The 22,191-nt window shown below is 47.5% G+C and overlaps 1 protein-coding gene across 1 annotated transcript in view; it reads right to left on the bottom strand.

Moving 5' to 3' along the window:
* ZNF654 (zinc finger protein 654) overlaps positions 1–16,636 on the bottom strand; it is a 66,120-nt gene extending 49,484 nt beyond the window's left edge. Inside the window, exons 1-5 of the mRNA XM_040423252.1 lie at positions 16,489–16,636; positions 10,992–11,137; positions 6,169–6,250; positions 2,173–2,308; positions 1,798–2,000 (exon numbers count right to left, since the gene is read on the bottom strand). Of these exons, the coding sequence (XP_040279186.1) occupies positions 1,798–2,000; positions 2,173–2,308; positions 6,169–6,250; positions 10,992–11,137; positions 16,489–16,620 (699 nt within the window). The 5' untranslated portion in view covers positions 16,621–16,636. The remainder of the gene's footprint in view (positions 1–1,797; positions 2,001–2,172; positions 2,309–6,168; positions 6,251–10,991; positions 11,138–16,488) is intronic.
* Between the last annotated feature and the right edge of the window lie 5,555 nt (positions 16,637–22,191).

Below are 22,191 nucleotides of genomic sequence, written 5' to 3'. Positions count from 1 at the left end.
ATGCACCCCTAGAGTAGAAACTCCAAAAAAGTGACCCCATTTTAGAAACTACAGGATAGGGTGGCAGTTTTGTTGGTACTAGTTTAGGGTACATATGATTTTTGGTTGCTTTATATTACACTTTTTGTGAGGCAAGGTAACAAGAAATAGCTGTTTTGGCACATTTTTTTTTGTTATTTACAACATTCATCAGGTTAGATCATGTGGTATTTTTATAGAGCAGGTTGTCACGGACACGGGGATACCTAATATGTATACTATTTTTTTTTTTATTTATGTAAGTTTTACACAATGATTTCATTTTTTAAACAAAAAATAATAATTATGTTTTAGTGTCTCCATATTCTGAGCCATAGTTTTTTTTTTTTTTGGGCAATTGTCTTAGGTAGGGGCTAATTTTTTGCGGGATGAGGTGACTGTTAGATTGGTACTATTTTGGCGGGCATACGCCTTTTTGATCGCTTGCTGTTGTACTTTTTGTGATGTAAGGTGACAAAAAAAATTGTTTATTTAGCACAGTTTTTATTTTTTATGGTGTTCATCTGAGGGGTTAGGTCATGTGATATGTTTATAGAGTCGGTCGATACGGACGCGGCGATACCCAAATTTTTTTTTTTTTACTGGGGGGGAAAACTTTTTGTCCCACTTTGGGACTTCAACTTTTGGGGGTCTGATCCCCTTTACAATGCATTCCAATACTTCTGTATTGGAATGCATTGGCTGTATGAGTAATACTGTGTGTATTACTCATACAGCTTCCTGCCTGTGAGATCCAGAGGGCTGGATCTCACAGGCTCTTCACCGGAAGGCAGCGCCAATGCCTAAGGAAGGCATCGCGCTGCCTTCCATACCATCGGGTCCCCATTACAGCTGCACGAGGACCTGATGGCACATCCGACCGTCCACTGCAACTCCCGTAAACACTGCAAACCGCAGGTCTGAATTGACCTGCGGTTTGCGTGGATCGCTGATACGACCCCACCGCGCATTGTCCCAGGGTGCCTGCTCAATGATTTGAGCAGGCACCCAGTTCCGATCACCGCCCGCCGCGCGGTGGTGATCGGAACTACACATGACGTACCAGTAAGTCATGTGTCCCCAACAGGTTAAAAAATGCTTTAGTTCCTCACATTTTTATGCAATCATTTTGTTCAACCCACTGAATTAAAGCTGAAAGTCTGAACTTCAACTGCATCTGAATTGTTTTGTTCAAAATCCATTGTGGTAACGTACAGAACAAAATGTAGAAAAATGTTGTCTGTCCAATATATATATATGGACCTAACTGTATATCTGATATATTCAGGGGCATATTATTCCTTACAAAGTACAGAAATGGAGTGGATATAGAAATACATTTCTAACACACAATACAACAAATCTAATGAATTAGATCCCATAAAAGTCTTGAAGGATCACTCACATCTGCATACATACACAAGTCAAACATATTTGCATTTTTAGAAGATTGTCTTTTACTATTCAGATTTTTTTCCCCATCACTGTATTTTTGCTCAGGTTTTCCATGTTACTTCAATATAATCAGTTCCTATGATCTCGAGTCTCCTGTTCTGCGCTCACATGAGGAGATGAATACAACACACCCATGATCAGGTAAGAACTGACTATAATAAATCAGTACGATGCAGCAAGTTCAGGTCAGGGGAGCCGCGGTAGGTCCTGGAAATGCAGCCGACACAGGCAAGGTTTCCCGGACGGAGCACGTTCGTGTGAATCAGGCCTTATACTGATACAACTTTGTAATACAGGACTTTTAACAAAATGTCAGGAACAAACCTCAGGAAGAAGCCGCTCTGTTAATCGGGTCATATGCAGACACATAAAGTAGGCCTGATGATAATACAGGTTTTTACTGACTTCAGGGTGACTCAAGCAGGTTGTTATCAGAGCCACTGCTTCTGAAATACGTTCACAGGCAATGAGGTACCTCACCCGAAATTCAAAAAACAGCTGGTTCTCCGACCTCAAGTATCTGTCCACTATGAAAGAAAAAAAAAAGACAAACATCAGATTACTGCCTGCAGACTATGGACACGTGCCGCCATCTAGGCTCTGCTCACAAAACCTCAGAACGAGCACCTACCACAGGTGTCTTGTTCTATGAGAGCAGGTCGCTACCTACCCCTGCTGAGTGAAGCCAGTGACACTTACCAATGTCTTGAGGTTCAGATTTTCCCTTAAGCACAGCTTGTAATACTGGATCTTCCCAAGGACCTCCATCCTTAATAACACATGTAACTTCTCTCAAGTCCGTATTATCATATCGGATGAGGAGGTCATGGCATTCCTGGGAAAAAAAAATTTATGTAAGAATCCTACAATAACCAAAGCAATAAGGTAAGGTTTTGTACATCTGTAAAGAATAAATCAAGGCAACTGGACTTACTGTAGATTTCTTGAAAACGTTTCACTCGTTCTTCCAACGAGCTTTCTCAATTCTGAGTGACTGTACAAGAATTCTCTGGGAATAAATATGTAACCGAATCAACATCTGGTAATTATACCCAGCATGGGGGTCAGAGGTCATTATACCCAGCATGGGGTCAAAGGTGTTGATTCCATTATCCTAATTGGAGTCAGTAGGTGATAATGACCTCCCAGAAAAAAGGTGTCAAGACAGCATTGTATGTGACAGACAATAGATGACTAACCCCCCGCCTCTATTCAAGCTTGGCTTCTCCATTTTTACGTAGATGGCCTCCTTCACACCTTGTTTGTACCAATTGGCCTCCTTATCCAAACTAAGAAGACAGGTTGGCATTAGCAGGTGGTGCTCGAACCCACATGCAGTTGTGCATATATACAGGGGAGCAAATCCTGCACTTGTGGCCCGTTGCTAATGGCAATCCCCAGCAAAATGCATACGGTGGAGGATGCCCGCGGCGAACCACAATAGACATCCTACACAAGGTAACAAGTGCGGATGTCATAATTAATATAACAATATAACAAAACAGTAACAAACACAGGTGCACTCTGTAGTCTCACTAAACCCTCAAACGGATTTTAAAATTGAGAGATTAGTCAACATGTTCTACGGTGTAGAACATGTCTAAGCCCGGGCACCACGCCAAGGTTTCTCAAGTAGCCCGGGACCTAACACTCTCCTACCTGAGCCGTATGGGCGATACCAGGAGCCAGTGGGCAAATTACAGGAGCATAAGGCCTACTTGAGAAACCTTGGCGTGGTGCCCGGGCTTAGACATGTTCTACACCGTAGAACATGTTGACTAATCTCTCAATTTTAAAATCAGTTTGAGGGTTTAGTGAGACTACAGAGTGCACCTGTTTTTGTTACTGTTTTGTTATATTGCCTCCTTATCCAAAACACGTACTTGACTGTCTTCAAAGGTGTGACCTGTTTCTTTTAGATGCAAGTACACGGCTGAATCTTGACCAGAGGTTTTGGCTCTTCTATGCCGAGCCATACGCTGATGTAGTTGTTGTTTTGTTTCGCCGATATACAGTTCTGAGCAAACCCAGCAACACACTGAGGCAACAACTGGTTCATCCCAAAGACCCAACGCCTAAACACAAGATGGACAACATTGTGTACGCAGTCCAGTGCAATGAGGAATGCTCAGAACTGTATATCGGCGAAACAAAACAACAACTACATCAGCATATGGCTCAGCATAGAAGAGCCAAAACCTCTGGTCAAAAATTCAGCCGTGTACTTACATCTAAAAGAAACAGGTCACACCTTTGAAGACAGTCAAGTACGTGTTTTGGATAAGGAGGCCGATTGGTAAAAACGAGGTGTGAAGGAGTCCATCTACGTAAAAATGGAGAAGCCAAGCTTGAATAGAGGCGGGGGGTTAGACATCTATTGGTCTGCCACATACAATGCTGTCTTGACACCTTTTTCTGGGAGGTCATTATCACCTACTGACTCCAATTAGGATAATGGAATCAACACCTTTGACCCCATGCTGGGTATAATGACCTCTGACCCCCATGCTGGGTATAATTACCAGATGTTGATTCGGTTACATATTTATTCCCAGAGAATTCTTGTACAGTCACTCAGAATTGAGAAAGCTCGTTGGAAGAACGAGTGAAACGTTTTCAAGAAATCTACAGTAAGTCCAGTTGCCTTGATTTATTCTTTACAGATATACCATGACCTGGATAAATGAGAACCTTCACAGACAATGTTTTGTACAGTTTTCATTTCTGTAGCACTGATCTAAAATCTGAATGTATAATTTTCTTACTGTAAGATTGGCACATTTGGTGACATTTCATGGCCTCTACAGGATATTTTACAATATGGATGTCAGGCGGGGTTCCTATTCTGAATAAAAGGAAGCCAGCTTTCACTGTAGCAGACCCGCTCTGTGTGTGCATTGCATTAAAGGGTGGCCTTGCGATACCACATTAGCCCCTGCTGAGCGTATAGTCACAGAGGGTTAACAAAGGTAAACCTGCAGTGATCTTCTAATGGTCGGCCGGTCTTGTGGGACAACCACTTAAAATATATGCATGAAAAAGAGTAAGAATGTGGGAATGGGAGTATTAGGGTCCATTCACACGTCCGCAATTTCGTTCTACATTTTGCGGAACGGAATTGCAGCCCCATTCATCGTGCTGCCCGGATCCGGAATTGCGGATCCGCACTTCCGGGTCCGCAATTCCAATCCCGAAAAATAGGCATTTTCTATTCAGTGCCGGCGGTGTGCGGTCCGGCAGGGGTCCTGAACGGCAGGAGTCCTGGGAGTCGGACCTCCGCCGATCTGATATTGATCACCTATCCCGAGGATAGGTCATCAATATTTTCAGGATAATCCCTTTAAGTTATACTTCCACAGTACTGCAAGAAGCTAATAATCCGTATCTTATCCTTCCTTAAAAATAACAAAAAAATAAATGAACCTAAAAATAATTTTTCTATTGGTTTTTATTAAAAATGTTCAACATCCCTCACTTTCAGAACATTTGCAGACTACTGATCTCACACTCAATGAGTCAGAGCCTTAACACTGAACTCATAACAGCTCGCTATGGCTTAAAGAGAACCGGTCATCAGAAAATGCAAGAGCTTTTACTCTAGCAACATGGCGGCTCAGTGGTTAGCACTGGTGGCAGATGGTGCTGGGGTCCTAGGTTCAAACCTGCCCAAGGAAACATCTGCATGGAGTTTGTATGTTCTCCCTGTGTTTCCTCCGGTTTACTCCCACACTGCAAAGACATACTGATGGGGAATGTAGATTGTGAGCCCCACTGGGGACAGCGAGTGATCATGGCTGTAAAGTGCTGCGGAATATGCCAGAGCTATATAAAAAAGGTAAAATAAATAAGGAACTGAACAGAATGACATACAGCTTATGGGAAAAGCTTCAGTAAAACGTCTAATTTATACATTTAGGTTTCTGCTTTTTCTGACCTTAGTTGTACACAGGGGCCATCTTATCAATGACTGATAGCATTGTGTAAGTGTGTATACATAAATAGCTGTCTGTCACTGATAACTGTGCACAGGGTGGTCTCAAGTTTAGACAGAGAAGAGGTTTAAATGTATAAATTACAAGTTTTGCTGTATCTGTTCCCACGATATATCAATCTGCATAGCTCCTCTTGCTCTATTACATGCTGATTGCATCACACTTTGCAGTGACGGGTCCTCTTTCAATGAGTGTTTATGACATGTCAGGAGTTCAGAGTTATAGGCTACAGACTGAGCTGTCAGAGCAGCTCCCTGGCGGATTCAGTGAGGCCGAAAGCAATAGTCTGTACATGTAGTGAAAGCTTTAGAGAGGAGGGGGACGACGACTGTTGAACACTTTCAAAAAAGACTAATTGAAAAAAAAAAAAATTGCCTAAAATTAGTAGTGCTGCATCGATAAATTGCCCCCTAATGGCCTGGTAGGATTTGTCTCATTAGCAAGACTTCCTCACCTGTCAGGGGAAGTCCTCACAGTTGAAGAAGCGCCCACCTGCCTGTTGATCAGCATAGCCAGTCTTGTCGGGCCCTGACCATCTGCACCTACATTTGGTGTATACTTTGCTGTTGTGGAATGTCGGCAGATTCACTGCGGATTCTCCACTGCAGAAAACCCACAGTGTACCCCCCACGTCAGGCCTTACCCTACGGGGTCACACTGGATTGGTGAGTGCTACAACTTCTTTATTCTTGTTTGGACTTACCTGGACTGAACCAAGGATGTCTTTCAAAGGAGCCTCATAAAATTCATCTTTCCCAAAAAACAGCAGCAACTCAAAGAGACTCCTGAAATAAAATAGCAATGCACTGAGATTTGTATAAAGAGTACAATAAACCAATCCACTTGTCAGACAAATAGGCCTGTGTGAGAAAGAAACCAATCACCGGGCAGATGGCGTGCGTGGAATCCGCTGCGTGAAAGAGAGCCAAGCCGCGCTCTGGACAGCAGAGACACGGAGCAGTAACATGATTGATAACAGTGAGATAAAGTTGTTACCGTGATTTTGTAGTAAAAAGATCACAGAGAGGCGCGGAGCATTATCAGTCATGTTACTGCTCCGTGTCTCTGCTGTCCGGAGCGCGGCTTGGCTCTCTTTCACGCAGCTGATTCCATGAACAGCATCCGCTCGTGTGAAAGAGTCCCAACACAATGTGCAAAGCAATCATAGATAAAAGCAGATGACTCTGGGGTCTAGTAAGGCAGACTCATCATCTAGGGGGCACAGGTTAACATTATAGCGGAGGGGCTCCTGGGCGCCCTGTTTGGTCGGTATGCCTCAGGTACATTTACTTAGCACTATACTGTTATTTTGTGGCCGAGGACATGGTCAGGTTCATGTCGCACATGCTATATGCCATTGTAAACTGTTAGGATACGTGTGCTGTCTGTGGAGACACGTGAATAAGGCCTATTACTTTAATGTGTGTATTCACACATCCGTGTTTTAGCACGGAAGCACACCCTGTGTCTATCATGTTCATTACAGTCTATGGGTCCGTAAAACACATGGACGCTGTCCATGTGTCACAGACCATTTACAGGAGAGGCTCTGAAAATAAATTTTCAGCTGTGCCGTGACTGATGACACATGGAAAGCAAAAACAGACATACGCAATCTTCACGAAAATCTTCATGGATGAATCAATGACCATCTTATCACATACATGGACTTCAATGGTGCCGACTTTAATATAGAGAATGATCCTTCCTTACTAGACCCGAGGTGTGCATCTGCGCTCAGCTATTTTTGCACTATATCTTTTATTCAGCTTGACTACATAATGAAGATGTGATTTGATATCATGAGACTAAAATAAGCAAAAGGCTTCAGGGGAAAAAAACAAGAAGCAGACTAATTACATGGTACACAGGAACCAAATCAGGTTACTAATTTAATGTCGTTGTGTTATTTGGTCCTATCCAAATTATATTTAAGGGGTTATCCGATGACTAATGTAAAAAATGAAAATCAGACATCATATAGTACATGCCAAACTCTTTCTAACAAAGCTAGAAGCAGCCGTGTACCTCACATGGATCCAGAGATCTCCCAATGCTCTGCTAGATTTATATCCATCTGACAGCTCGCGGGGGGGCGTGCCCCTGCTCTCCCCATCTGACAGCTCAGGGGGGGGGCGTGCCCCTGCTCTCCCCATCTGACAGCTCAGGGGGGGGGGCGTGCCCCTGCTCTCCCCATCTGACAGCTCAGGGGGGGGGGCGTGCCCCTGCTCTCCCAATCTGACAGCTCAGGGGGGGGGGCGTGCCCCTGCTCTCCCCATCTGACAGCTCAGGGGGGGCGTGCCCCTGCTCTCCCCATCTGACAGCTCAGGGGGGGCGTGCCCCTGCTCTCCCTATCTGACAGCTCAGCGGGGCGCGTGTCCCTGCTCTCCCTATCTGACAGCTCAGCGGGGCGCGTGTCCCTGCTCTCCCCATCTGACAGCTCAGGGGGGCGCGTGTCCCTGCTCTCCCCATCTGACAGCTCAGGGGGGCGCGTGTCCCTGCTCTCCCCATCTGACAGCTCAGGGGGGCACGTGTCCCTGCTCTCCCCATCTGACAGCTCAGGGGGGCGCGTGTCCCTGCTCTCCCCATCACAGCTCAGGGGGGGCGTGCCCCTGCTCTCCCCATCACAGCTCAGGGGGCATTTAAAGGATGAAACTGAGCATGTGCGGCCTTCTCAGTGAGCAGGTCAAATAAATAAGAAAGAACAAACAGCAGGTGGCGCTGTACAGATACATTTTATTGAATAACTCAGTGGTATTCTACGTTTTTAATTGAATACAATTACAAAAAGGTATTCAGATCCAGGTGCTGGTTTAAAAAAAACGTACAATATTTTTGTGGGACAACCCCTTTAAAAAGAAAACTGTTAGATTAATGTGGTTGTGTACACATCCGCTGGTTCTGTCAGGCCTGTGGCAATCTATGCAGTGGTAAAAGAAAAAAAAAAACATCCTTTATAAGCTGAGCCACCACGGCTCCACTTCCATGAGCGCTCCCCACTGCAGAGGTTTGTGCTCTCCCTTATTTTAGAGGAGGACGTTTTACTAAATAAAACCAGGTAGTTTTCTTTTGCACATGATTAAGGGGGCGGCCATATTGCCTGAGCTGCTGTTAACAGTATTCAGAGATACGGATGTAGCAGCGTTAACAGTCAAACTTGGCGAGTTATCACATGCAGTTAACGCGTTATGACTGACTGTTAACTCTGCTACATCTGTATGCTTTACGGCGGCCACATGCCAATAGGAACCCATGTTGGATCCTATATTATCCGTGCTAGCTCTATAATGGTGGATTCACACGTTCGATGCAAATTTTGGAATAAAAAAATAATAATTCAGTGCTAGGTTAGTGAATGGGATTATTACAAATAGAAATGAGTGAATTTCATATTTTGAAATTTGTTCACACTTCGTTTGGTGGTAAAAGGTGAATTGCGTTATGGATTCCGTTACCACGGACCATAACGCAGTTCTATGACGGAATGCCTTTAGAGGCGGGGAGTCGTCTCCTGCATAACTGATGGATCCGTTATGCAGACCATAGACTTCTATTATGACGGAATAAATAACGAAGTGCCTCTAAATGCATTCCGTTATAGAATTGCGTTACGGTCCGTGGTAACGGAATCCATAACGCAATTCACCTTTTACCACCAAACGAAGTGTGAACGAGTTTCATAAGCGGAAATTTGATCATCTCTAATTACAAACCCCGTTCCCGCATACACAGCATGCCCCGTCTGCTGCGGAAATGCACCACATACTATATTTACTGTAACAAGTAAAATCCACAGCTAAATTCTACACCAAAAACAAGGAAAACCGCAAGGAACATCTCTGCGAATTGTGGGATAGATTTGTAGACTTCATTCACAGTCATCTTTAGACGACATTCACACAAGAAAACGGCTAATGCTTTCAGAGCTTTTTTATTTTAACAGCTACTGAATAGCGTTCGTAAAAAAAAAAAAATAATAGGCCGTCGTAATGGTCATTTAGACAGGAGTGCACCCGTCTAAGGGCTCTTTCACACTTGCGTTGTCCGGATCCGGCATGTACTCCACTTGCCGGAATTACACTCCGGATCCGGAAAAACGCAAGTGTACTGAAAGCATTTGAAGACGGATCCGTCTTCAAAATGCGTTCAGTGTTACTATGGCAGCCAGGACGCTATTAAAGTCCTGGTTGCCATAGTAGGAGCGGGGAGCGGGGGAGCAGTATACTTACAGTCCGTGCGGCTCCCGGGGCGCTCCAGAATGACGTCAGGGCGCCCCATGCGCATGGATGACGTGTCCATGCGATCACGTGATCCATGCGCTTGGGGCGCCCTAACGTCACTCTGGAGCGCCCCGGGAGCCGCACGGGCGGTAAGTATGCTGCTCCCCCGCTCCCCACTACACTTTACCATGGCTGCCAGGACTTTAGTGTCCCGGCAGCCATGGTAACCACTCTGAAAAAGCTAAATGTCGGCTCCGGCAATGCGCCGAAACGACGTTTAGCTTAAGGCCGGATCCGGATCAATGCCTTTCAATGGGCATTAATTCCGGATCCGGACTTGCGGCAAGTGTTCCGGATTTTTGGCCGGAGCAAAAAGCGCAGCATGCTGCGGTATTTTCTCCGGCCAAAAAACGTTCCGTTCCGGAACTGAAGACATCCTGATGCATCCTGAACGGATTTCACTCCATTCAGAATGCATGGGGATAATCCTGATCAGGATTCTTCCGGCATAGAGCCCCGAAGACGGAACTCTATGCCGGAAGACAAGAACGCAAGTGTGAAAGAGCCCTTATGGCTCTTAAGAAAAGGGTACGATGTATAAAAAAATAAAAAATTCAGGGGTGGATGCACACACTGATGCAAAATGGCCATAAAAAACTGGCGGTGTCCATTTTTTTTACGGCCATTTTTTCCCCGCCTCTTTCACAAGAACGATACGGATTCTGTGATTGTTTTTTTTTTGCGACTGCGTTTTTTTTTTCTGTCCGGATTACATTCATTTTTCACGAATTTGAAGAAAAATTTGAAAATCACAATCTACATCTCCCTGCGACCATCAGTGAAAAACACATTACATCCGGATGTCTTCCATTTTTTCAAACAAGCCCCATTCACTTCTATGGAGCCAAAGCTGCATGAAAAACGCACAATATAGAACATGCTGCGAAGATGATGCGTGAAAAACGTGTGCGCTACTCATTGAAATGAAGGGGGTCAGGATTCAGTCCAGGTGCTTTACGCTTTCTACACGCATCCGGATGGAAAACGCGCTTATGTGAAGAGGCCTCACTCTGCGTGTGCACGTAACCTAGTAATGACGTTACCCTTCCCTGTAACTGTATTGTATGGCCGATTATAAAGCCCAGTATTCACCTACAGTCCCCGGTCCTTGCAGGGAGGGAACATCACAGACAGCGCCCCCTACAGTAACATGACCCTGGGCTCACGCGTGATCTGACCCACAGCTAACCGTAGCCTGTGACCAAAATCCAAGCCATTAACCTTTTTAAATAAGACGTGTACTTACAAAGCGAGCCTGCTCAGTACATGCTGTACGTGCTCACACTCAGCCGGAAAGGACACGCTCGCAGATGTGAAGCAGCAGAGCGCGGTCTGCAGTACTTGTAGCTGCGGCAGAGGGACCTGCCACCGCGCTGTGTAGTCCTCAACAACCTGGGGAGACAGAATGAAGACACTGCTCATTAGAGGGACCGTCTGACCCAATTAAGGCTACTTTCAAACTTGCGCTGTTGTTTTCCGGCAGAGGATCTCAATACCAGAATTTAAAAAAAAGTTTCCGTTTAGTCCTCATGCATTCTGAATGGAAAGAGATCCGTTCCGGCAGCATTCTGTTTTGTGACCGCTGCAAGCTGCGATTTTGTGTCAAGTCATAAAAACAGGGGGGGGGGGGGGGGGGGGGGAAATGGATCTGACACTGAAAACAATGGAAGTCAATGTCACCCATTCAATTTCAATGTATTTAGTGACAGATCCGTTTTTTTTTCCCCGGTTTGATTTTACACAACTGCATCCTGATGTTCAAAATCAGATCCGTTTAATTCCGCTATAGAGATCCTCTGGCGGATCTCAATACCGGAATTAACAACACAAGTGTAAAAGTAGCCTAAAAAAAAAAAATTATATATATATATATATATATATATATAAATAAAATATGACAGGCAGCAGAGAGTCAAAAACATAAAAGTCACTCAGCTTTCAAAGCGCACTACATTTCGGCACCTGACAGTCGCCCCCAGAACAGAGGTGACTGGGGCGTGTCCTTGGTCATACAATTATTGGTTAATGGCCTCAGTGGTTGCATGTGCAAGAGTGGCACAAGCGACGCGCTGTTACCGGACATGCGACTGCTGAGGCCGGTGAGCGCCTGTAGCCGTCTCACGACCAAGAACAGGTTCAAATTACTTCCAGTCTGGTGTGGACGGCGGCGCTGAAACCGGGGGGCGTTTTGAAAGGTGAGTGAGGGTTTTCTTCCATTCTTGTTTTCATCCGCGCAGGGGGAGAAGCTGCTCCTGCCGCGTGGGGAACAGGAGCGGCACAGGGAGCGGGGGGTAAGTAGAATCGGTGTGGGGGGCCGGGAGTATTGGGGATGGGGGGGGCGCTATTTCCAGCCCAGGATAACCCCTTTAAAAAGGGACACAGAAAAATGTATTTTTGTAACTCATTGTGTACACAGACCACATTTTGGGGAATTTTTTTGGCTGTTTTGCCCTTTTTCATTTTGGCAGTACTGTGCTATTGGAAAGTGTTGTTCTGTAGGACAGAGCACAAATGAGACCACCTCCGAAATAAAGAGGAAATTCCCTCTCAGGCTACTGCTGGTGTCAGGGAAAGATTATCTGGGTGATGCTCAAGATTAGGGGTGGGCGGTATAGGCGATATGCGATATAAATTTGGGCCACGATATGGATTTTCGCCATATCGCCGGACCGCGATATGATTGCGCTCTCTGCGCGCACCATTTACTCCTGAGCCCGCCGGCCAGTACAGTGGAGGGAGAAGGAGGGAGTCCCTCCCTCCCCACTGTGCGCGGCTGCCGCTGAACACCAATGAGGAGAGGACAGAGTAAGAGGAGGAGGGGAGGGACTGTGGCCGGCCATATCCCACAGGGTCCCCCTCCCCCCCCCCCCCTAGTTCATTGATGGCAGTGGGCAGTTCCGATCGGAGTCCCAGCAGTGTAATGCTGGGGCTCCGATCGGTTACCATAGCAGCCAGGACGCTACTGGCTACTGAAGTCCTGGCTGCGATGGTATGTTAGTGAGCAGCATTATACTCACGTGCGCCATGGCCGCCGGGCGCTCCTTCTTCTGTCTGTGCGGCGCATTGCTAATGCTTATAGCATTAGCAATGCGCCGCACAGACCTATGAGAAGAAGGAGCGCCCGGCGGCCACGGCGCACATGAGTATAATGCTGCTCACTAACATACCATCGCAGCCAGGACTTCAGTAGCGTCCTGGCTGCTATGGTAACCGATCGGAGCCCCAGCATTACACTGCTGGGACTCCGATCGGAACTGCCCACTGCCATCAATGAACTAGGGGGGGGAGGAGGGGGACCCTGTGGCCACTGCCACCAATGATTAATACTGGGGAGGGAGGGGGGGTGGGTTTGAGTTACCATAGGGGGGCAGATAAGAGGCTGGGGGGGGGGGGGGCAGATAAGAGGCTGGGGGGGGGGGGGAGCAGATAAGAGGCTGGGGGGGGGGGAGCAGATAAGAGGCTGGGGGGGGAGCAGATAAGAGGCTGGGGGGGGGGGAGCAGATAAGAGGCTGGGGGGGGGGAGCAGATAAGAGGCTGGGGGGGGGGGGGAGCAGATAAGAGGCTGGGGGGGGGGGGAGCAGATAAGAGGCTGGGGGGGGGGGGAGCAGATAAGAGGCTGGGGGGGGGGGGGGCAGATAAGAGGCTGGGGGGGGGGAGCAGATAAGAGGCTGGGGGGGGGGGAGCAGATAGGAGGCTGGGGGGGGGGAGCAGATAAGAGGCTGGGGGGGGGGGGGCAGATAAGAGGCTGGGGGGGGGAGCAGATAAGAGGCTGGGGGGGGGGAGCAGATAAGAGGCCGGGGGGGGGGGGCAGATAAGAGGCTGGGGGGGGGGGAGCAGATAAGAGGCTGGGGGGGGGGGAGCAGATAAGAGGCTGGGGGGGGGGGGGCAGATAGGAGGCGGGGGGGGGGGAGCAGATAAGAGGCTGGGGGGGGGGAGCAGATAAGAGGCTGGGGGGGGGAGCAGATAAGAGGCTGGGGGGGGGGAGCAGATAAGAGGCTGGGGGGGGGGAGCAGATAAGAGGCTGGGGGGGGGGAGCAGATAAGAGGCTGGGGGGGGGGAGCAGATAAGAGGCTGGGGGGGGGGAGCAGATAAGAGGCTGGGGGGGGGGGGCAGATAAGAGGCTGGGGGGGGGAGCAGATAAGAGGCTGGGGGGGGGGAGGAGATAAGAGGCTGGGGGGGGGGAGCAGATAAGAGGCTGGGGGGGGGGGAGCAGATAAGAGGCTGGGGGGGGAGCAGATAAGAGGCTGGAGGGGCACATGAGAGGCTGGCTGCCATGGTCAGCTCCCTGCTGTTGTCTGCACAAAGCACAGGGCAGCAGGGAGAGTGTGAAGTCCTATTCACCCTGATAGAGCTCTATTAGGGTGAATATGACAAGGGTTCTAGCCCTTAAGGAGGCTAATAGTTATTAAATAAAAAGTAAAAAAAAAAAAAAAAAAAAGAAGTTTAAACACCCCCCCAATATAGAAAACAATATATCGCAATATATATCGCATATCGCACATGCTTAAAATTATATCGCAATATAAATTTTAGGCCATATCGCTTACCCTTACTCAAGATAGCAGGTGTAGGATTGGGATAACCGTATAACAGACCCGTTCTTCTCTGAATAGGGGGGGGGGGGGTGTCCCCTCTCCTGAAGTGTCCTTTTTAGTAACTACTTGCAATCCTCTTGTAATAACAATTCTGGAGCCTCTATTCTTAGGACTGTTGTGCCATTCCTTTATTCTTCCTGTTAGAAGTGGTGGATGAATTACTAGCAGTCTGAGGTGAAGGCCCAGAAGGGGGGGGGTGTCCCTGCACAGTCTGCCAGCACTGATCGGATAGTGTCAGATTGGTCAGGGACACACCCCCAACTGGTAACACCCGACTGGACCTTCATTTCAAACTGCTAGTAATTCATAAACTTCTAGCAGGAATAATAAACCACAGAGTGATCAGAATAGATGCGGCAGAATTGCTATTACAAAGAGGGTACATGTCCGGAGCGGGGCGGGTCCTCTGAGAATACTGTGCGGCCCCTTTTAAGTCAGATTTCAGATTGCCATTTTTAGGCTCGGGCTACACGGAGACTTCAGTCTCATGGTCTAAGAATCTTACAATGCAGCGCTGCCGGCATCGCAACTAATGGACGTAAATGGCGCTGTGATGGGTAGGTCATCAGCATTCGTGGTGTGACGGACGGGTAAGTACTGACCAAACAGGACAGAAGGTGCCGGCAGGATTTTATGAAAAGCCCAAGGAAAACCTTTAAATAAGAAAGTCATAGAACTATTAGACTGTAGAGGGCAAGAAGGCAATTCTGGCTTTGTGGAGTCACATGGTGTGTCACATGACCCCTCAGCGCTCAAAGGGTCATGTGACAACTTCTCAGAAACAGTAGTAACAAATGAGTCTTTCCAGAGCTGCTGACTGGCTGACGGGGGTCATGTGATGCCAGACAGAACCAGGAAGTGATTTCTATTCAGCCCCAGCAGGAGGGGGTGGGGTTACTGTTTAGAGGATAAAACTGCCCCCAGTAGGGTCACATTGTCTCCGTAATGGCAGAATTTCTACCAGTTATTTCATACTTAGAAGGAATACAGGGTACAGGGCACTGAGGTAAGGGGCTGTTATTACATACAGGGTACAGGGCACTGAGGTAAGGGGCTGTTACATGCAGAGTGCAGGGCACTGAGGTAAGGGGCTGTTATTACATACAGGGTACAGGGCACTGAGGTAAGGGGCTGTTATTACATACAGGGCACTGAGGTAAGGGGCTGTTACATGCAGAGTGCAGGGCACTGAGGTAAGGGGCTGTTATTACATACAGGGTACAGGGCACTGAGGTAAGGGGCTGTTATTACATGCACAGTGCAGGGCACTGAGGTAAGGGGCTGTTATTACATGCACAGTGCAGGGCACTGAGGTAAGGGGCTGTTATTACATGCACAGTGCAGGGCACTGAGGTAAGGGCCTGTTATTACATGCACAGTGCAGGGCACTGAGGTAAGGGGCTGTTATTACATGCACAGTGCAGGGCACTGAGGTAAGGGCCTGTTATTACATGCACAGTGCAGGGCACTGAGGTAAGGGCCTGTTATTACATGCACAGTGCAGGGCACTGAGGTAAGGGGCTGTTATTACATACAGGGTACAGGGCACTGAGGTAAGGGGCTGTTATTACATGCACAGTGCAGGGCACTGAGGTAAGGGGCTGTTATTACATGCACAGTGCAGGGCACTGAGGTAAGGGGCTGTTATTACATGCACAGTGCAGGGCACTGAGGTAAGGGGCTGTTATTACATGCACAGTGCAGGGCACTGAGGTAAGGGCCTGTTATTACATGCACAGTGCAGGGCACTGAGGTAAGGGCCTGTTATTACATGCACAGTGCAGGGCACTGAGGTAAGGGGCTGTTATTACATACAGGGCACTGAGGTAAGGGGCTGTTATGACATACAGGGTGCAGGGCACTGAAGTAAGGGGCTGTTATTACATGCAGAGTGCAGGGCACCGAGGTAAGGGGCTGTTATTACATACAGAGTGCAGGGCACTGAGGTAAGGGGCTGTTATTACATACAGAGTGCAGGGCACTGAGGTAAGGGGCTGTTATTACATACAGGGTGCAGGGCAGTCGGGTAATACATCAGATCAGTACACTTGGGTGCACGTACTGACTCCTGAGCTCAGGGGAGAGCTAAGGCCACACACTACACAGGAGCCGAGTCTTCCTCTTTCTCTCAGCCCGGGCGCCCCTCACCTCACAGAAGCGGCGGCAGTACTCCAGGCTCCTCACGTCTCTCGCTCCCGGCCCCCTCAGTTCCTCCTCGGCTATGGCTTCCAGCTCTTCCACAAGCCTCTCCGACTCCTGATCACTCTCGTCTTCCGCCATGCTGCTGTCTCCGACCTGCGCGTACTGCTACCGCCGGGCAACCGCCCCCTCCTCTTCCTGCACCGCCTACGCTGCCTCTCTGTTGGTCGAAGGGAACGTCAGTCAAGTGCAATAGGCGGGGCCGTAAACCCATGCGGGATGCTGATTGGATAGCCTCAATATCCGTCAACAGTCTGTCTCCGGAATAGATGACGTTGCGCTCGGCCGTTGCTGATTGGCTGAGCTCGCTGGTTGTCAGTAATTGGTTTTAGATTGGCCTGTCATAAGTGTCAGTGGGCGGGGCGCGTGGCCGTGCTTATTAATGGGGAGTGATTGTTTACAGCGCCTGCTGCTGCTCAGTGTCTCCCCAGCCTGCCCGCTAATTACACGCCTCCCTGTCCCGCAAGTGCCAGCGCCAGACTGCGGCCCCGCAGGGTGAGGTCACGACGCCGTACAAGCTGAATATAGCAGCCATTGAAAGTCCCTGGACTAGGTGACGATGTGTGGCAGCCTCAGCTTTAACCCATTAGGACACAGTACAGTTTGGAGACAAAGGGGAAGATTTATCAAAAGCGGCTTGAAGTTGCCCATAGCAACCAATCAGATTCCACCTTTTATTTTTCAGAGCCCCTTTGGAAAATGAAAGGTGGAATCTGATTGTTTGCTATGGGCAATAAAGCCAGTTTTCCTTTACAGCAGTTTTGATAAATCTCTTCCAAAGTTTTCTTATCACCCCTTTGGCCCCTTTCACACAAACGTGACGGATTGGCTCCGGATGCGTTCAGGGTGCGTTCAGTGAAACTAGCACCATTTTGCAAGCAAGTTCAGTCAGTTTTGTCTGCGATTGCGTTCAGTTGTTCAGTTTTTCCCGCGCGGGTGCAATGCGTTCTGATGCGTTTTTCACACGTGTGATAAAAAACGGAAGCTTTACAAACCACATCTCTTAGCAACCATCAGTGAAAAACACATTGCTTGCGGATGCGATGCGTTTTTTACTGAATCCCCGTTCACTTCTATGGGGCCAGGGCTGCGTGAAAACCGCTGACTATAGAACATGCTGCGTTTTTCATGCAACGCAGAACTGATGCGTAAAAAAAAACGCTCATGTACACAGACCCATTAAAATGAATGGGTCCGGATTTAGTGCTGGTGCTATGAGTTTATGTCACGCATTACACCTGCGTGGAAAACTCGCTCGTGTGAAAGGGGCCATCAATGTCCGACTCGGCCTCCCACCAGTCAGCTGTTTGCTCTCTTGCAAGTGCTGCATGCTCCTCACTGCTTAGGGTACTTTCACACTTGCGGCAGAGGATTCCGGCAGGCAGTTCCGTCGCTGGAACTGCCTGCCGGATCTGGCAATCCGGATGGAAACTGATGGCATTTGTCAGATGGATTCGGATGCGGATCCGTCTGACAAATGCATTGAAATACCTGATCCGTCTCTCCAGTGTCATGCGGAAAAACGGATCCGGTAATATTATTTTTTGCATTATTAAAGGTCTACGCGTGCGGCACTAATGCACTTCAATGGAAATTATTGCCGGATCCGGCATTCCGGCAAGTGTTCAGTATTTGTGGCCGGAGAGAAAACTGCAGCATGCTGCGGTATTATCTCCATCCTAAAAACGTAAGAGGGACTGAACTGACGCATCCTGAACGGACTGCTCTCCATTCAGAATGCATTAGGATAAAACTGATAATTTTTTTTCCCGGTATTGAGCTCCTGTGATAGAACTCAATACCGGAAAACAAAAATGCTAGTGTGAAAGTACCCTTACCTGCACACGTTATAGAGCAGAAAGAGCTGAGGAGACTGATACCGTATTTTCTGCTTTAAAGGAAAAGTTGGAGGAAAATGGCGGTGCATCTTATAAAGCGAATACTAGTGAGTGTTTCCATTATCGAAGCGCTCACTAGCATGCAGGAGTCACGGGGAGCGGTGAGTAATGCGCCTCAAGCGCTGCTGGTACTCACCTCTCCCTGGCCCCCTCCAGCCACCGCGCTGCACGGTCCTGACTGTGTACAGTGCCAGGACGTAGTGTGTGCACTGTGACCTGATGCTGCACGTACTCAGCTCACAGTGCAGCACAGGCCCAGTGAAGATCAGGGAGCAGGAGAGGTAAGTGAATTAGTTTTATTTCTTATGGGCATCTGATCTGAGGTCTGACATGGGCGTCTGATGTGAGCTCTGATGGGGGTCTTATCTGAGGTCTGACATGGAGTTCTGATCTAATGTGGAGGTCTGATCTGAGCTTTTATTATGGGGGTTTGGTCTGAGGAAGGTTGAGGGTGTAGTTTGGGGGGTCTGTTCTGAGGTCTGATGAAAAATATATTTTTCTTATTTTCCTCCTCTAAAACCTAGGTGCGTCTTAAGTGGCGAAAAATACGGTATATAGTTTTATGGGGAAAAATAAAACTATCATTAATTTAAATTCCTGCTCATTCTGAGTTCTGAAGTCAAGGAGGTGGTCCTATCAGTGATTGACAGCTGTCTCGGTATGTAGAGTCATAGAGGGAAGGCTGTCAATCACTCATAAGACCACCTCCTGGACTTCAAAGCCCAGAATATGCAGGCATTTAAATTAAAGGGGTTGTCTCACTTTAGCAAATGGCATGCTGGCTGGATTCATTTTTCCATCATATTATACACTGCTCGTTTCCATGGTTATGACTAGTGATGTGTGAATCGCACTTCGGATCCAAGATCCACTGTGCGCGCTGAGGAGAACATGGTGCGCGCTGAGTATGGTGTGCGCCATGTTCTCTAAAGTATCGATCCGGGTTAAAAAGTATCGATTGGGTATCAAAAGTTCGATACCCGATGCAACCCTAGTTAAAAGTGAAAAAATGTCCAGCTAGGTCAAAAGACGATATAAAGAAGGATCATGAAATCGACAGTGTTCCAGCAGAAATGACCCTTTAAAATATAACTTTTAATTATTTCTAATAAAAAACTATCACTAACGTGATTCACCAGTGAAAAAACTGTGAAAACTCATATTATACAATGATATAAACTGTAAACGGGATAGCCGACCAAGGATAAGGCTAAAGAGGTTTGGTGTACATACGGCAGGACTAAGGGGAGTGTTAGATAAACTAAGCTGTCCCTACACTCACCCTGAGTAAAGCCTCAGCCCAGGGACGTCCCCTGATGGTGGAGACTCCCCGTCCTCGTACCTGGACTGACTGCCCTAGGTATACCCTCCTCTCAGGTAAAAGATAAATACCCGGCTCCCCCGTATAGATAACGGATATTTACTGGGTCACAGTGGATTGATAACTGAAAAGACCACAGCCCACCAGGATAAAGAGACTGAAGAAAAAGTAAAGGTGCAGAGGAGATAAATCCTACAACACCGTGATGAGAAATCTAAAGAGACGTCACGATGCTCCAACGTCACCAGGCTATTTCTCACCACTACCCCGACGCGTTTCCCCTATTGCTAGGTTCATCAGGGGGTCAAACAGCAGTCATAGATAAACCGTTACAAAATGGATATTCAAGATAAAATCATGATATATATACAAGAAGCATAGAACCGGACACACAGATACTGACGTATGTAAGGCACCAAGCGGATCATTAGATAAATCCCACTCAGAATCCTGGATAGTCAGACTGATAAGACGCCCATTTAGATAAGGGCAAAGACAGTATCCAGATGGATTTGCCTAGTGTGCCGGTCGCCTTCTATGCCTCCAGATGTTCATCTGGAGGCATAGAAGGCGACCGGCACACTAGGCAAATCCATCTGGATACTGTCTTTGCCCTTATCTAAATGGGCGTCTTATCAGTCTGACTATCCAGGATTCTGAGTGGGATTTATCTAATGATCCGCTTGGTGCCTTACATACGTCAGTATCTGTGTGTCCGGTTCTATGCTTCTTGTATATATATCATGATTTTATCTTGAATATCCATTTTGTAACGGTTTATCTATGACTGCTGTTTGACCCCCTGATGAACCTAGCAATAGGGGAAACGCGTCGGGGTAGTGGTGAGAAATAGCCTGGTGACGTTGGAGCATCGTGACGTCTCTTTAGATTTCTCATCACGGTGTTGTAGGATTTATCTCATCTGCACCTTTACTTTTTCTTCAGTCTCTTTATCCTGGTGGGCTGTGGTCTTTTCAGTTATCAATCCACTGTGACCCAGTAAATATCCGTTATCTATACGGGCAGTGGCGTATCCAAGCTATGGCAGCCATGGCTAGTGCCATAGGCGCCAAGCGGGGGGGGCGACAAAAAAAAAAATATCATGAAAAAAAAAATTCCCACCCATTCTGCAGCCACCTCCTTTAGCCCCAGCGCTGGCGGCGGCACGCAAATTAACTTGGAAAGTACTTTTACCTTGGCTGGAAAGTCTGGACTGAGGGCTGGCATGTAGGAGAAAGACAGGCGCCCCCATGATTTTCTATGAATGGGATCGCCCAGTCCGTCCGTGTATCTGCTAACTTGCAGAGGCTCCGCCTCAAGCTCCGCCTCAAGCTCCGCCTACCCTCCTCTGCGTATCGTAGCTTCATTTATCCAAGCGTGTCACTCGTGAGGTGACTCACCGTGACTGACTGCACTGAGGTGAAGTGAGGAGAAGAACTGTGAGAAGTTGGACGATTGGACCCCCAGCCAGGCAGCACTGCTAGTCTGCTACGGTACACACACACATCATGATCACACTGTATAAAGATGTACTGACATTCTGCAATCTGCCAAGCACTGCAGGCAACCTAATAAATGTAACCTTGCTAAATACCTAATATAGTGCTGCTAAATATATGGAATAAATAAATTAGAATTATGCATAGATATCCTAAATAAAGTGATTTGTGCAAGTTGTACCTGCTGTTGCACAAATCACTTTATTTATATCTATGGCTATGCATAATTATAATTAATTTAATCCATATTGTGCAAGCACTATATTGGATGGGCTGCTTGCTTCTGTTTGAGACTGTCATGATGCCAGGCTTAGGCTATTGTCACACTGGGGCGTTGCGCTATTGGCGGTAAAGCGTCGCTATTTGAGCGGCGCTTTACTGTAGTTTTTGCGGCGCTATTCAGCCGCTAGCAGGGCGCCTCAAATATGCGGCTCGCAGGACTTTGAGCTTCCACTAGCTGCCCATAAAGGGTTAAAACCGCCCGCAAAATGCAGCTTGCAGCGGTGCATTGCTGGCGGTTCGGCGGCGCTGCCCATTGATTTCAATGGGCAGTGGCGCTTTCGAATCAGTGTGTACACTGTTCCTACCCCCTCCTGGGAACTACATCTGTGTGGCAGGACGCTCTCTACGTGTTAGAGACATCAAGGAGATGTGAATTACTATGCGTGCTGCAATGCATACTGGGAAATGTAGTTCTTACATGAACGAGCGCCGCAAGCCAGGAAGTGAATGAGAGAACAGAAACTAGAACGCCGGAGGTGATATAGATGAAGGAATTTAATAAGTATTTACTAATTTTTTAACAGAATCATTACACTATTCTGTTTTTCTACCTTACAAACATTAATTTTAGGCAACAAAAACTTTAATTGGAAGATTAAAGAGTTTGACTTGAAGATTTGTCAGCTGTTTTTTTTTTTGTTAAGGTTATCTG

The sequence above is a fragment of the Bufo bufo genome, chromosome 3 (assembly GCF_905171765.1).
Source record: "Bufo bufo chromosome 3, aBufBuf1.1, whole genome shotgun sequence".
In the NCBI taxonomy this organism is placed as follows: domain Eukaryota; kingdom Metazoa; phylum Chordata; class Amphibia; order Anura; family Bufonidae; genus Bufo; species Bufo bufo.
The sequence above is the reverse complement of the archived record's forward strand: the minus strand, read 5'-3'. Positions and strand labels throughout refer to the sequence as shown.